The 12,413-nt window shown below is 43.9% G+C and overlaps 1 protein-coding gene across 2 annotated transcripts in view; it reads right to left on the bottom strand.

Annotated features, from left to right (window-relative positions):
* The window catches only part of LOC106568740 (TSC22 domain family protein 2), a 44,300-nt gene that overhangs the window by 2,205 nt on the left and 29,682 nt on the right, over positions 1–12,413 (bottom strand). For both annotated transcript variants that reach the window (XM_014139341.3, XM_014139342.3), the window contains one exon: positions 88–139. In XM_014139341.3, the coding sequence (XP_013994816.3) occupies positions 88–139 (52 nt within the window). The remainder of the gene's footprint in view (positions 1–87; positions 140–12,413) is intronic.

Here is a 12,413-nt window from a genome sequence, read left to right as displayed (position 1 = left end):
ACTTCCATTTCATCAACACAGTTTAAAACCAAAATGACAGCAAAATATGATACTATAAAATGATTATGATTCAACAAAAACCCTTACCATGGCCTGTTCTATTTTATTATCAATGGCAACAACACTGGCTCCAGAGGCACTGTAAAAGGAAGAGAGGAGATTAGAATGAAGACAAATCACAGGTGAATTATTCAACCAATCATAAAAATACATGTAAAAAAAAAAGACAAATCACCTTTATCTAACCAGGTAAGCTAGTTGAGAACAAGTTCTCATTTACAACTGCGACCTGGCCAAGATAAAGCAAAGCAGTGCGACACAAACAACACAGAGTTACATATGGAATAAACAAGAGTACAGTTAACACAATAGGGGAATAAAGAAAGTCTATATACAGTGTGTGTAAATGGCGTGAGGAGGTAAGGCAATAAATAGGCCATAGTAGCGAAGTAATTACAATTGAGCAAATTAACACTGGAGTGATAGATGAGCAGATGGTGATGTGCAAGTAGAAATACTGGTGTGCAAAAGAGCAGAAAAGTAAATAAAAACAATATGGGGATGAGGACGTTAGATTGGGTGGGCCATTTACAGATGGGCTATGTACAGCTGCATCGATCGGTTAGCTGATGTTTAAAGTTAGTGAGGGAAATATAAAAGTCTCCAGCGATTTTTACAATTCGTTCCCGTCATTGGCAGCAGAGAACTGGAAGGAAAGGCGGCCAAAGGAGGTGTTGGCTTTGAGGATGACCAGTGAGATATACCTGCTTGAGCGCGTGCTACTGGTGGGTGTCGTTATTGTGACCAGTAAGCTGAGATAAGGCGGAGCTTTACCTAGCATAGACTTATAGATGACCTGGAGCAAGTGGGTCTGGCGACAAATATGTAGCGAAGGCCAGCCGACTAGAGCATACAGGTCGCAGTGGTGGGTGGTATAAGGAGCTTTGGTGACAAAACGGATGGCACTGATAGACTGCATCCAGTTTGCTGAGTACAGTATTGGAAGCTATTTTGTAAATGACATCGCTGAAGTCGAGGATCGGTAGGATAGTCAGTTTTACGAGGGTATGTTTGGCGGCGTGAGTGAAGGAGGTTTTGTTGCAAAATAGGAAGCCGATTCTAGATTTAATTTTGGATTGGAGATGTTTAATGTGAGTCTGGAAGGAGAGTTTACAGTCTAGCCAGACACCTAGGTATTTGTCCACATATTCTAAGTCAGAACCGTCCAGAGTAGTGATGCTAGCCGGGCGGGCGGGTGCGGGCAGCGAACGGTTGAAAAGCATGCATTTGGTTTTACTAGCGTTTAAGAGCAGTTGGATGCCACGGAAGGAGTGTTGTATGGCATTGAAGCTCGTCTGGAGGTTAGTTAACACAGTGTCCAAAGAAGGGCCAGATGTATACAGAATGGTGTCGTCTGCGTAGAGGTGGATCAGGGAATCACCTGCAGCAAGAGCGACATTGTTGTTATATACAGAGAAAAGAGTCGGTCTGAGAATTGAACCCTGTGGTACCCCCATAGAGACTGCCAGAGGTCCGGACAACAGGCCCTCCGATTTGAAACACTGAACTATCTCAGAAGTAGTTGGTGAACCAGGCGAGGCAGTCAATTGAGAAACCAAGGCTATTGAGTGTGCCGATAAGAATACGGTGATTGACAGAGTCGAAAGCCTTGGCCAGGTCGATGAAGACGGCTGCACAGTACTGTCTTTTATTTATTATGGTCATATGACGAAAATAGAGGTCTTTGGCCACGCACACCAATGTGTTCTCCAAATAATCTTGTTAGCCTCACAAGGGGAGGGTGCTAGAGTAGCCTATTGAAAACCGGGGATCCAATAATTAGATTATTTGTATTGATAAACATTTTTCTCTGAGCAATTGTATTAGTATAAATTATTTGTAAAACGTATTAACAGTATTTCTATTTTTTGCTAATCTTCATAAAGGGATCCAATAATTCCAGACCCCACTGTATATACTGTGCTTTTCACAAGTTGAATGTGCAACGGAAACTGACAAAAACTACAGCGAACACATCGTGTGGTCCTGTCCGTCAAAGTTACGAGGACCAGAATGGAAATAAGTCTCAACTTTTTCGATCCTCAACAAATGCATTGCTTGACGCAACCATGTCTTTTAAAATCTGTCAAATGTATTCATTCACTCATTCGACAGGTGTAATTATTCTGCACTTGTGACCTTTTATCATCTATTGCCCTGTAACTCACATCTGTAATCCTGAAGTGCTTTAAAAGCTGGTCACGGCACACAACACCATCATCCAATACCCACTCCAATTAACATATCACCCTAACAGATCCATAGATGACGCAATCTCAATTGCACTTAGGGCTGGGCGACATGCCCACAATATACTATTTTTCTAAATTCTTGACAGTATAATGGCATAAGTTAAATATATATATTTTATATATACTGCTCAAAACAATAAAGGGAACACTAAAATAACACATCCTAGATCTTTATGAAAGAAATAATCTTATTAAATACTTTTTTCTTTACATAGTTGAATGTGCTGACAACAAAATCACACAAAAATAAATCAATGGAAATCCAATTTATCAACCCATGGAGGTCTGGATTTGGAGTCACACTCAAAATTAAAGTGTAAAACCACACTACAGGCTGATCCAACTTTGATGTAATGTCCTTAAAACAAGTCAAAATGAGGCTCAGTAGTGTGTGTGGCCTCCACGTGCCTGTATGACCTCCCTACAACACCTGGGCATGCTCCTGATGAGGTGGCGGATGGTCTCCTGAGGGATCTCCTCCCAGACCTGGACTAAAGCATCCGCCAACTCCTGGACAGTCTGTGGTGCAACGTGGCGTTGGTGGATGGAGCGAGACATGATGTCCCAGATGTGCTCAATTGGATTCAGGTCTGGGGAACGGGCGGGCCAGTCCATAGCATCAATGCCTTCCTCTTGCAGGAACTGCTGACACACTCCAGCCACATGAGGTCTAGCATTGTCTTGCATTAGGAGGAACCCAGGGCCAACCGCACCAGCATATGGTCTCACAAGGGGTCTGAGGATCTCATCTCGGTACCTAATGGCAGTCAGCCTACCTCTGGCGAGCACATGGAGGGCTGTGCGGCCCCCCAAAGAAATGCCACCCCACACCATGACTGACCCACCGCCAAACCGGTCATGCTGGAGGATGTTGCAGGCAGCAGAACGTTCTCCACGGCGTCTCCAGACTCTGTCACATGTGCTCAGTGTGAATCTGCTTTCATCTGTGAAGAGCACAGGGTGCCAGTGGCGAATTTGCCAATCTTGGTGTTCTCTGGCAAATGCCAAATGTCCTGCACGGTGTTGGGCTGTAAGCACAACCCCACCTGTGGACGTCGGGCCCTCATACCACCCTCATGGGGTCTGTTTCTGACCGTTTGAGCAGACACATGCACATTTGTGGCCTGCTGGAGGTCATTTTGCAGGGCTCTGGCAGTGCTTCTCCTGCTCCTCCTTGCACAAAGGCGGAGGTAGCGGTCCTGCTGCTGGGTTGTTGCCCTCCTACGGCCTCCTCCACGTCTCCTGATGTACTGGCCTGTCTCCTGGTAGCGCCTCCATGCTCTGGACACTACGCTGACAGACACAGCAAACCTTCTTGCCACAGCTCGCATTGATGTGCCATCCTGGATGAGCTGCACTACCTGAGCCACTTGTGTGGGTTGTAGACTCCGTCTCATGCTACCACTAGAGTGAAAGCACCGCCAGCATTCAAAAGTGACCAAAACATCAGCCAGGAAGCATAGGAACTGAGAAGTGGTCTGTGGTCCCCACCTGCAGAACCACTCCTTTATTGGGGGTGTCTTGCTAATTGCCTATAATTTCCACCTGTTGTCTACTCCATTTGCACAACAGCATATGAAATTTATTGTCAATCAGTGTTGCTTCCTAAGTGGACAGTTTGATTTCACAGAAGTGTGATTGACTTGGAATTACATTGTGTTGTTTAAGTGTTCCCTTTATTTTTTGAGCAGTGTATATAATAAAAGTTCTAAATATGCTCTAGGGTGGCAACAATTAAGTGATTTAAAACAAATGGGGCTTTCTCCGTTCTGATTGTTTTATACCAGGGCTGTCCAACCCTGTTCCTGGAGAGCTACCATCCTGTAGGTTCTCTCTCCAACCTTAATCTAGCGCACCTGATTCTAATAATTAACTGGTTGATAAGCTGAATCAGGTTAGTTACAACTGGGGATGAAAGGAAAACCTACAGTAGGGTAGCTCTCCAGGAACAGGGTTGGACAGCCCTGTTTTATACAGTTCAATTCAACCCCAAAATAAATGTATAGCATTTACATACATTTTTGAATTTCCCACACTTTTATCATTTCCACACTGTGCCAAGCAGGGCTGCATGATATAGGCCTAGTTTATTGGTGTACTGTTGGAATCATGGAAATATGATTGTTGGAATAGAGTGGGCAGCCCTTTGAATACATTGGTTGTTTGACATGATAAATGAATAAGCCAGGGAGGAATTATTGTGACAGGGTAGGAGCCAAAGTGTTGGTCAGCATTTCCCAGGGGATACTTCTTCGTGTAGCTAGCTAGGTAGCTAACATATTTATGCTTCGCCTATTCCTCTCAGATTTACAAGATACCTTTGTACAAACATACTGATCCAGACCTACACCAGCACTGATATCAGGCTGTATTAGCTAGTTAGGTTTGCTCTGACTGATTACATTTAGCTAGCTAGCCCTCTAACTAGCAATTAGCATTAGCAGCTAACAATTTATTTTCACTTAAGAATCTAGCTGTTTGCAGATAGTAAGCTACACAAACTAATAGTGTAATTATAGAACACTTTAAAAGCAGCATCGTTGTCACCAACATCTTCTTGCGTCTGACCATGCAGACTGAGCAAACGGCAAGTTAAGTGCTCATGACTCCGTGATCGAGCAACACCAATAACTACTCTCCTTGAGTGACAGGGCTTGTTGTGGGAAATGGCATGCAGGTCATGATGTATATCTAAATCAGGGATGGGAAACTGATGGGGGTGGTGGCCACCAAAAAAACGAAACTCATCATGATGGGCCGCAGTGGCTCGTGGATCTGCGTATACATCCATATACACACACCCCCTTGCGAGCAAAATATTTTAGTGGCCCACCTCCTGACACCGAAGAGAAAAACATTTTGTTTTAAAGTTCATTTCCTGTAAAATTCCTGAGAAAATGTTGCCGTTTAAAGCAAGTTTGCTGCAATTCTACACATTTTTGACATGAGGTGGAGAGAAGATTCTGCAAGTTTATAACAAATTTCCAGCAATTCTACACATTTTGCCATAGGGCGGAGGCAGTTTTTAATATGATAAATGATTATCAATGGGCCCGACCCTGGTCGGTAATTCGACCTTGCTTACTACATTGTTTAGATTGAGAAACAGACGCCTCACAAGTCCTCAACTGGCAGCTTCATTAAATAGTACCCGCAAAACACCAGTCCCAACGTCAACAGTGAAGAGACGACTCCGGGATGCTGGCCTTCTAGGCAGAGTTCTTTTGTCCAGTGTGTGTTCTTTTGCCCATCTTTTCTTTTTATTGGCCAGTCTGAGATATGGCTTTTTCTTTGCAACTCTGCCTAGAAGGCCAGCATCCCGGGGTCACCTCTTCACTGTTGACGTTGAGACTGGTATTTTGTGGGTACTATTCAACGAAGCTGACAGTCGAGGACTTATGAGGCGTCTGTTTCTCAAACTAGAAATCAATGTACTTGTCCTCTTGTCCCCAAACCTTTGAACAGTAGTGTATATATAAAATCAGGAGGTTGGTGGCACCTTAATTGGGGAGAAAGGGCTCATGGTAATGGAGTGGAATGGTATCAAATACATCAAACACATGGCTCTGTTCCTGCCATTATTATGAGCCGTCCTCCCTTCAGCAGCCTTCACTGAGATATATCAAAATATTGGTCCGCGGGCCTACAAAAAAGGGCCGCCAGTTGCCCATCCCTGACCTAAATCATTGCATGCAGGAGGGAGCTGACTTGCAAGTAGCAAACAGAATAAACTATAAAAAACGGACATTACACGCGCCGGAGTTGCGTATCACACCTAACAAACATTTAAGTACAATTATAGAAGGTAAAGTAAAAATCCAAACCAGTCCATGTATAAATACCGGCCCTATTTCACACTGCTCTCTCCCACCTGGACAAATGGAATACCTGTGAGAATTGTGTTCATTGACCACAGCTCAGTGTTCAATGCCATAGTCCCCTCCAAGCTCATCACCAAGCTCAGGACCATGGAACTGAACACACCCCTCTGCAACTGGATCCTGGACTTCCTGAAGGGCCACCCCCAGGTTATTACAAAGCATGCGCATCAATACAAAGCATGCACATCAGTTGTGTTTTTTTGTTGGTATAATTTCAGAAACCCAAAATATTTTGGCTGGTAAAAGACATGGTTGACATGTGTAGCTTGTAGATTTTAAATCTACCTGTCACTGTGGCTGGTGGACCAAAAAGTAACATTTTAGGCTCTGCAGAGGAAGGCCCGAAAAATTTCCAATGACTTCAGCCACCTAAGCCATGGAATGTTCTCTCCGCTACCTTCCGGCAAGTAGTACCGGAGCATCGGGTCTCGACCAACAAGCTCCAAGACATGAGACTGCTGAATAGTTAATCAATCAAATGGCTACCCGGACTGTCTGCATTGACTCTATTTTGCACTGACTCTACGTACACCGACTCTACGTACACTCACAGGACTCCACACACACACAAATACGCTTGCTGCCATTTTATTTATTAACTTTTGCTGCCAAAGGTGCTTCAACAAAGTACTGAGTAAGGCGTCTGAATACTTATGTAAATGTGATTTATGTTGCTTCATTATTGTATTTTTTATTCCTCATGTTTTTATTTAATTTTTTACTCTGCATGGTTGTGAAAGAGCATTGTAAATACGCATTCCACTGTGAAGTCTACGCCGGTTGTATTTGGCAAGTGTGACAAATACATTTTGATTAGATTCAGGAAATGTAGTGTACATTTATTGAACGTGTGCACAAACCGTATTCCAAAACATCCAATTGAGACTACTTTTAACCTCATTTTAGGAACATAAATCCAACGACAACTAGACCCCGTCATCAAAACCAACACTCCACTATTGAAACGAGCAATACACTTACCTGTGTTGTTCCCTGTAATGGACCAATGATACTGAATAACTAAAGAGGAGAACCAGGACCGCAAAGTAGTTTGTAGGATAGTGTGTAGCGCATGGTTGAGAGAGTACTCCATGAGAGTACACCACGAGAGCACTGAAGGGCTTAGGCATCACTAGGCTACATAGGGAAAAATAAAACATGAAGCTGCGCACGTCAAGAAGACATGCATTGCAAACTGCACGCCAGGAAGACGTGTTGACAAGTAGGCCAGGGATACATTTCATACCTTCCGCGGTCACTGATGCACATGCAGGGAGATTGCAAATGTATTCAGATATTCAAAATCATGTCAATCAAATAGAAACAAAAGTCAAAGTTCATCTAGCTGCGCAACAGTTATCACGCCACATCATAGATCAAAATGGCAATAGAACGGTGGTTTATGACCGGGGTCAACGGCATTTATCCAAGTGCGAATGACTCAACAAAGCAGGGGAAGTAGTAAAATCGGAATGGGTCCGCAATCATCACCTTGCTTTTTAGGACCGGTAACATGTATTGCTTGTGTGCATTTTGGAGCAGGTTAGGCTGACTACGCACTAAAACGCTGGTTGAAATTTTAAAAAAGGTTAGGGAAGGGGCAACCCTCCCCACACCCAAAGGATTTGTGTAGTTTCATGACACTACACTGTGTACAAAATATTAGGAACACCTTCCTAACATTAAGTTGCACCCCCTTTTGCCCTCAGAACAGCCTCAATTCATCGTAGCATGGACTCCACAGTGAGCCCATGTTGATGCCAATGCTTCCCACAGTTGTGTCAAGTTGTCTGGATGTCCTTTGGATGGTGGACCATTCTTGATACACACGGTAAACTGTTGAGTGTGAAAAACCCAGCAGCGTTGCAGTTCTTGACACACTCAAACCAGTGTGCCAGGCACCTACACGATACCTCTATCAAAAAGGCACTTACATTTTTTTGTCTTGCCCATTCACCCTCTGAATTGCACACATATACAATCCATGCCTCAATTGTCTCAAGGCTTAAAAATCCTTTAACCGGTCTCCCCACCATCTACACTGATTGAAGTGGATTTAACAAGTGACATCAATAAGGGATCATTTAGAGGTGTACTCAGTCTAAGTCACAGAAAGAGCAGGTGATCCTAATGTTTTGTACGCTCAGTGTTTATTTGTAGTTTACGTAACCATTATTACCTTCCAAGTTGTTCGCGTGATGCTCCAGGCTCACAACCTATTATACACAAAGGCTAGAACTTTCAGATCTGCTATCAAATCTTACATTTACATTTTAGTCATTTAGCAGACGCTCTTATCCAGAGCGGCATACATTTCATAAAAATGTTTTTCCCGTACTGGTCCCCCGTGGGAATCGAACCCACAACCCTGGCGTTGTGGGTTGCAAACACCATGCTCTACCAACTGAGCCACACGGGACCAGATCTTCAAAAGGTATGACATATATTATATCGCCATTTCTGACTTTCGTGTCGCAACTCCCTGGTTGAAAATGATTTGTTATGCATTTGTGTGCTGGGCGCTGTCCTCAGATAATCGCATGGTTTGCTTTCGCCGTAAAGCCTTTTTTTTTTTTTTTTATCTGACACAGCGGCTGGATTAACAACCAGTTCAGCTTTATTTTGATGTATTGCACTTGTGATTTAATGAAAGTTTAATATTTATAGTGATTTAATTTGAATTTGGCACTCTGCAATTTCACCGGAAATTGTCGAAATGGGACGGTATCGTCCCACTACTCCGCAAGAAGTTAACAAGAAATTTGTGGAGTGGTTGAAAAACGAGTTTTAATGACTCCAACCTAACTGTATGTGTATCCACCACCAGATATGGATGTGGTTACCTTCATCAGCTAAGACTGATTGCATGGGTTGACATTTGGTGCCATTCGAATGGTCATTCTAATCAGTGTGTCAAGTAATTGCACCATGTCATGATTAACACTTCAGAAGGATGTGTAGGACAGCGGCTTCTTTTTGATGTCTCGGGCTCTAATGCGCACAGAGGTTCCCTCAAAATAAGTGTTGATGAACACGGCGCAGCACAAGACATTATGTTCTTTCACCATCCAAATGTACTTGTCCAAGAGGAGCGGAAGCACAAGCAGATTACCATCAACAGGCTCCTCCAGGGAGAAATGCCCAGCCCTTCAGCCAGTACAGTGACTTTTTGTACCACAAACCTCCACTTTGGTCTCGCTGACAAGAGGATGATGGATAACAGCTGAGTAAGACAAAACATTTCACATACGAGGAGGCAGTAGGCACACTTCCCCCAAAACGTATAAAACACAAATGTGTACACAAGCAAGAGGCAAGCTCAGCACACACTCACTACACCAGACCTGGATTCAAATACTACTTGAAATCATTTCAAATACTATATCTGTGGTTGATTGAGCATGCCTGTTGCAATGGAACTGATTGAAAAGTCTTGGAAGTATAACCCCCCCCAAAACCTGGCCCTTCAGGCAGGCTAAAGCAAACGCTCAAAGTATTTGAAAGATTCCAAAGAGTTATGGATGCCAGAAAAACCTTAAGAGAAAGAGGCAAAACAAACTTCACCCTACATTGCCCAAATTTGTTTCAATTAGGTCAGTTCCTAACGTGCACACAGTCCCTCCTATAGGTTTCCTGCCTGTTGTGAGTTTCTAATGGGTCTGACCCAACGGCTCTCTCCCCTGTAAAAGCACAGATCTTCTGGTGGGCCCCAAGCCCAAATACCTCCAGACTGGTCCTGTGCCAGTATGAGACCAAAACAAGAAATCAGTTCAAATGATTAAATCAAATGCATGAACTAGCCTAATCATTTGAAGTAGGCCTAGTCATTTTCCTAAACCAAACACTGTTGTCACTGGTCCAATTGCACTTTAATGACAAGAAAATCTTAGACAACTAGGCTAGTAGTGCATTAATAATATAAAAAACAACCAGTAATAAACATTGCGCTCTCTAGCGAGCTACTGTACACTAAACTGCGAAACTGGGCGCAAACCTTTAATACCAGCGTTCCAGATTCAGACACTGGGACAGACTGAAGTGGAGTGTGTTTATTCATCTCAATTAAAGACGGCTTGAAAAAGACCAACACGAGAGAACACAGGCCTGGTTTACAGGAGAACATAGAATGGAGTACATTAGTGTAGTTTTTCCATGTTCGATAAAGAAGAGTTTGGATAAAGCCAGTCACTGGCAGGGCTATGGTGGAACCCCCACACATTTTGGGGAGGATGGTAGAGTCTAACTACACGGCTGTGGCAGAGTTGAATTTACACTAGACGTGTGACCATGAGGACAGTGACACCTCGGTCAGTTCTGGCCAACAGGCACAGTAAATAGAAGAGACTGTGCTATTCAGTGTAAAGGACATGTGGGGGGAGGGGGTGCCAAAAATAGCTGGTGCTGGACCAGAACAGGTGGTATTCAGCACAGGTCAGCGCTGCCACAAACCAGCTGGTCATAGATCAGTCTGGGCAGTGCCCACTAAGAATTGTTTTCAGTGAAATCCTACCAATTGAATAATCCTTGCACTCCTCAACAGACCAAGAAAAATAACAGAACTAGCTACCAAAGCCAGAATGGCAGCATGAGTGTCTAAAAGTCCTACGCCAATTCTCAAACAAACTAAATTACTCCCGAGAGTTGTGATTTTTTTGGTTGAAGGCAAAACAATGTGTGGCCAGGTGGTGTAACAAGCTCCAGTTTTCCCAAGCCCCTTTGAACATGTGATCTTCTCTTAGCCACTAGTTTGTAGTTAAAGCCACGTAGGCCTAACTCTTTGCTAAAGCTTCTGACTTCAAACACGTACAGTACATAGTATAAAAGGTACTTCTCCGGCTCTACCTGGGTAAAGGTAAACAGTGTAAAACCGGCTCTGTTCGTCAGAGCCCACAGGGCTTAGGGTTGGGGCTGAGATCAAACAGAAAGCTGCTATCGTCCATTTTGCGAAACTCTATAAAGTTTACCATGTACAATTCACTGGACCGAGCTTAAATGGAGCTTGAATTGGTTTTTTGTTGTTGTTACAAACAGAATGACCGAGACGGTTCCGAACCTCAAGGGTTCAAGAGAAGAATGTGAATCAAAAGACGCATTAGCCACCAAAGAGTGGACAGTCACAAAGCGCTCCTACATTGACAGGGACTGAGGCGGGAGCAACTGAGTAGGAACCTGGGATAGTTGTCATACCTTGCCCCTGGCCACTGTTGCCTCATGCCATCACTGGGATCAGTAACTTCAGTGAGAGGGAAGCCCAATTGGGGCCTCTGGCTCAGCATATGATAAAAACAGCTCAAAAGCGAGGCCAGTCCACATGTTCAGTATCTGCAGGTGGGCTTAACTACCGTGACACTTTTGAATGTACCTACCTGCTTCTACCATGAAAGACATTTCCCAAACATGCGTGACTACAAGCAAATTCATTTCGTAACTAGAAGGAAATTGACAGAATGTGAAAGGATACACACTAGCATTTCTTCATGCAAGAGAACTGGCTATTTGGCAATCCATCTCGTTTTTACAGCGCAAAACATCAGGGGGAAACAGTGTAGCATAATGTTGAGAGACATCTGAACAATCTCTACGGTACCATGTTGAGAGAGCCCAAATCGGTTACCAAATGAGGTCGAGTAACTGACATGAAATACAAACCCGGAGCACCAGGGGCAACATTGAGATCTACAGATGACTTGCGCACAAAGCCTGGCCTGTTTGCATTTCTGCCACGGAAACAGGCACTCGTGGAAGTGTGTACCCACGGAACGCCCTACATACGGCACCTCTAAAACAGGAAGTGAAGCGCAACGCCCCTGCCATCCCGCAGTGGTGCTGGAAACCAACTACAGATATGCAGTACATTCCAGGTGCTTGCAGTAACAGTAAAGTCTCCAAACACAGCACAACTGAAATCTGCATGTACTATTCCAGGCAGAAGAAGTACATGATGTTACTGCAGCGTCCCAGTTCGAAAGCACTCAGTCAGTGCTTTCTCAGTCAGTCAGTCAATCAATCGATGCTTTAGTGTGAGTGGGTTTCAGGCACACAGCGTAATGGCTGGAGGTGGTTGGGTGTATGAAATTACTGCCTATGTGTACAGTTCTCCTCCGTGGTGTCTGTCAGCTGAGCGTTGCTTTAACAACGCGCTTTCATTTCCCGTCTGGTGCTCTCCTGTCAGATATAGTTTTATATGGTTCCCTTTTCATTTCTATAGAGCCTTCTCAAG

This window comes from Salmo salar, chromosome 14, assembly GCF_965601325.2.
Source record: "Salmo salar chromosome 14, fSalSal1, whole genome shotgun sequence".
NCBI classification, from domain to species: Eukaryota; Metazoa; Chordata; class Actinopteri; order Salmoniformes; family Salmonidae; genus Salmo; species Salmo salar.
This window is presented reverse-complemented; position numbering and strand designations above follow the sequence as displayed.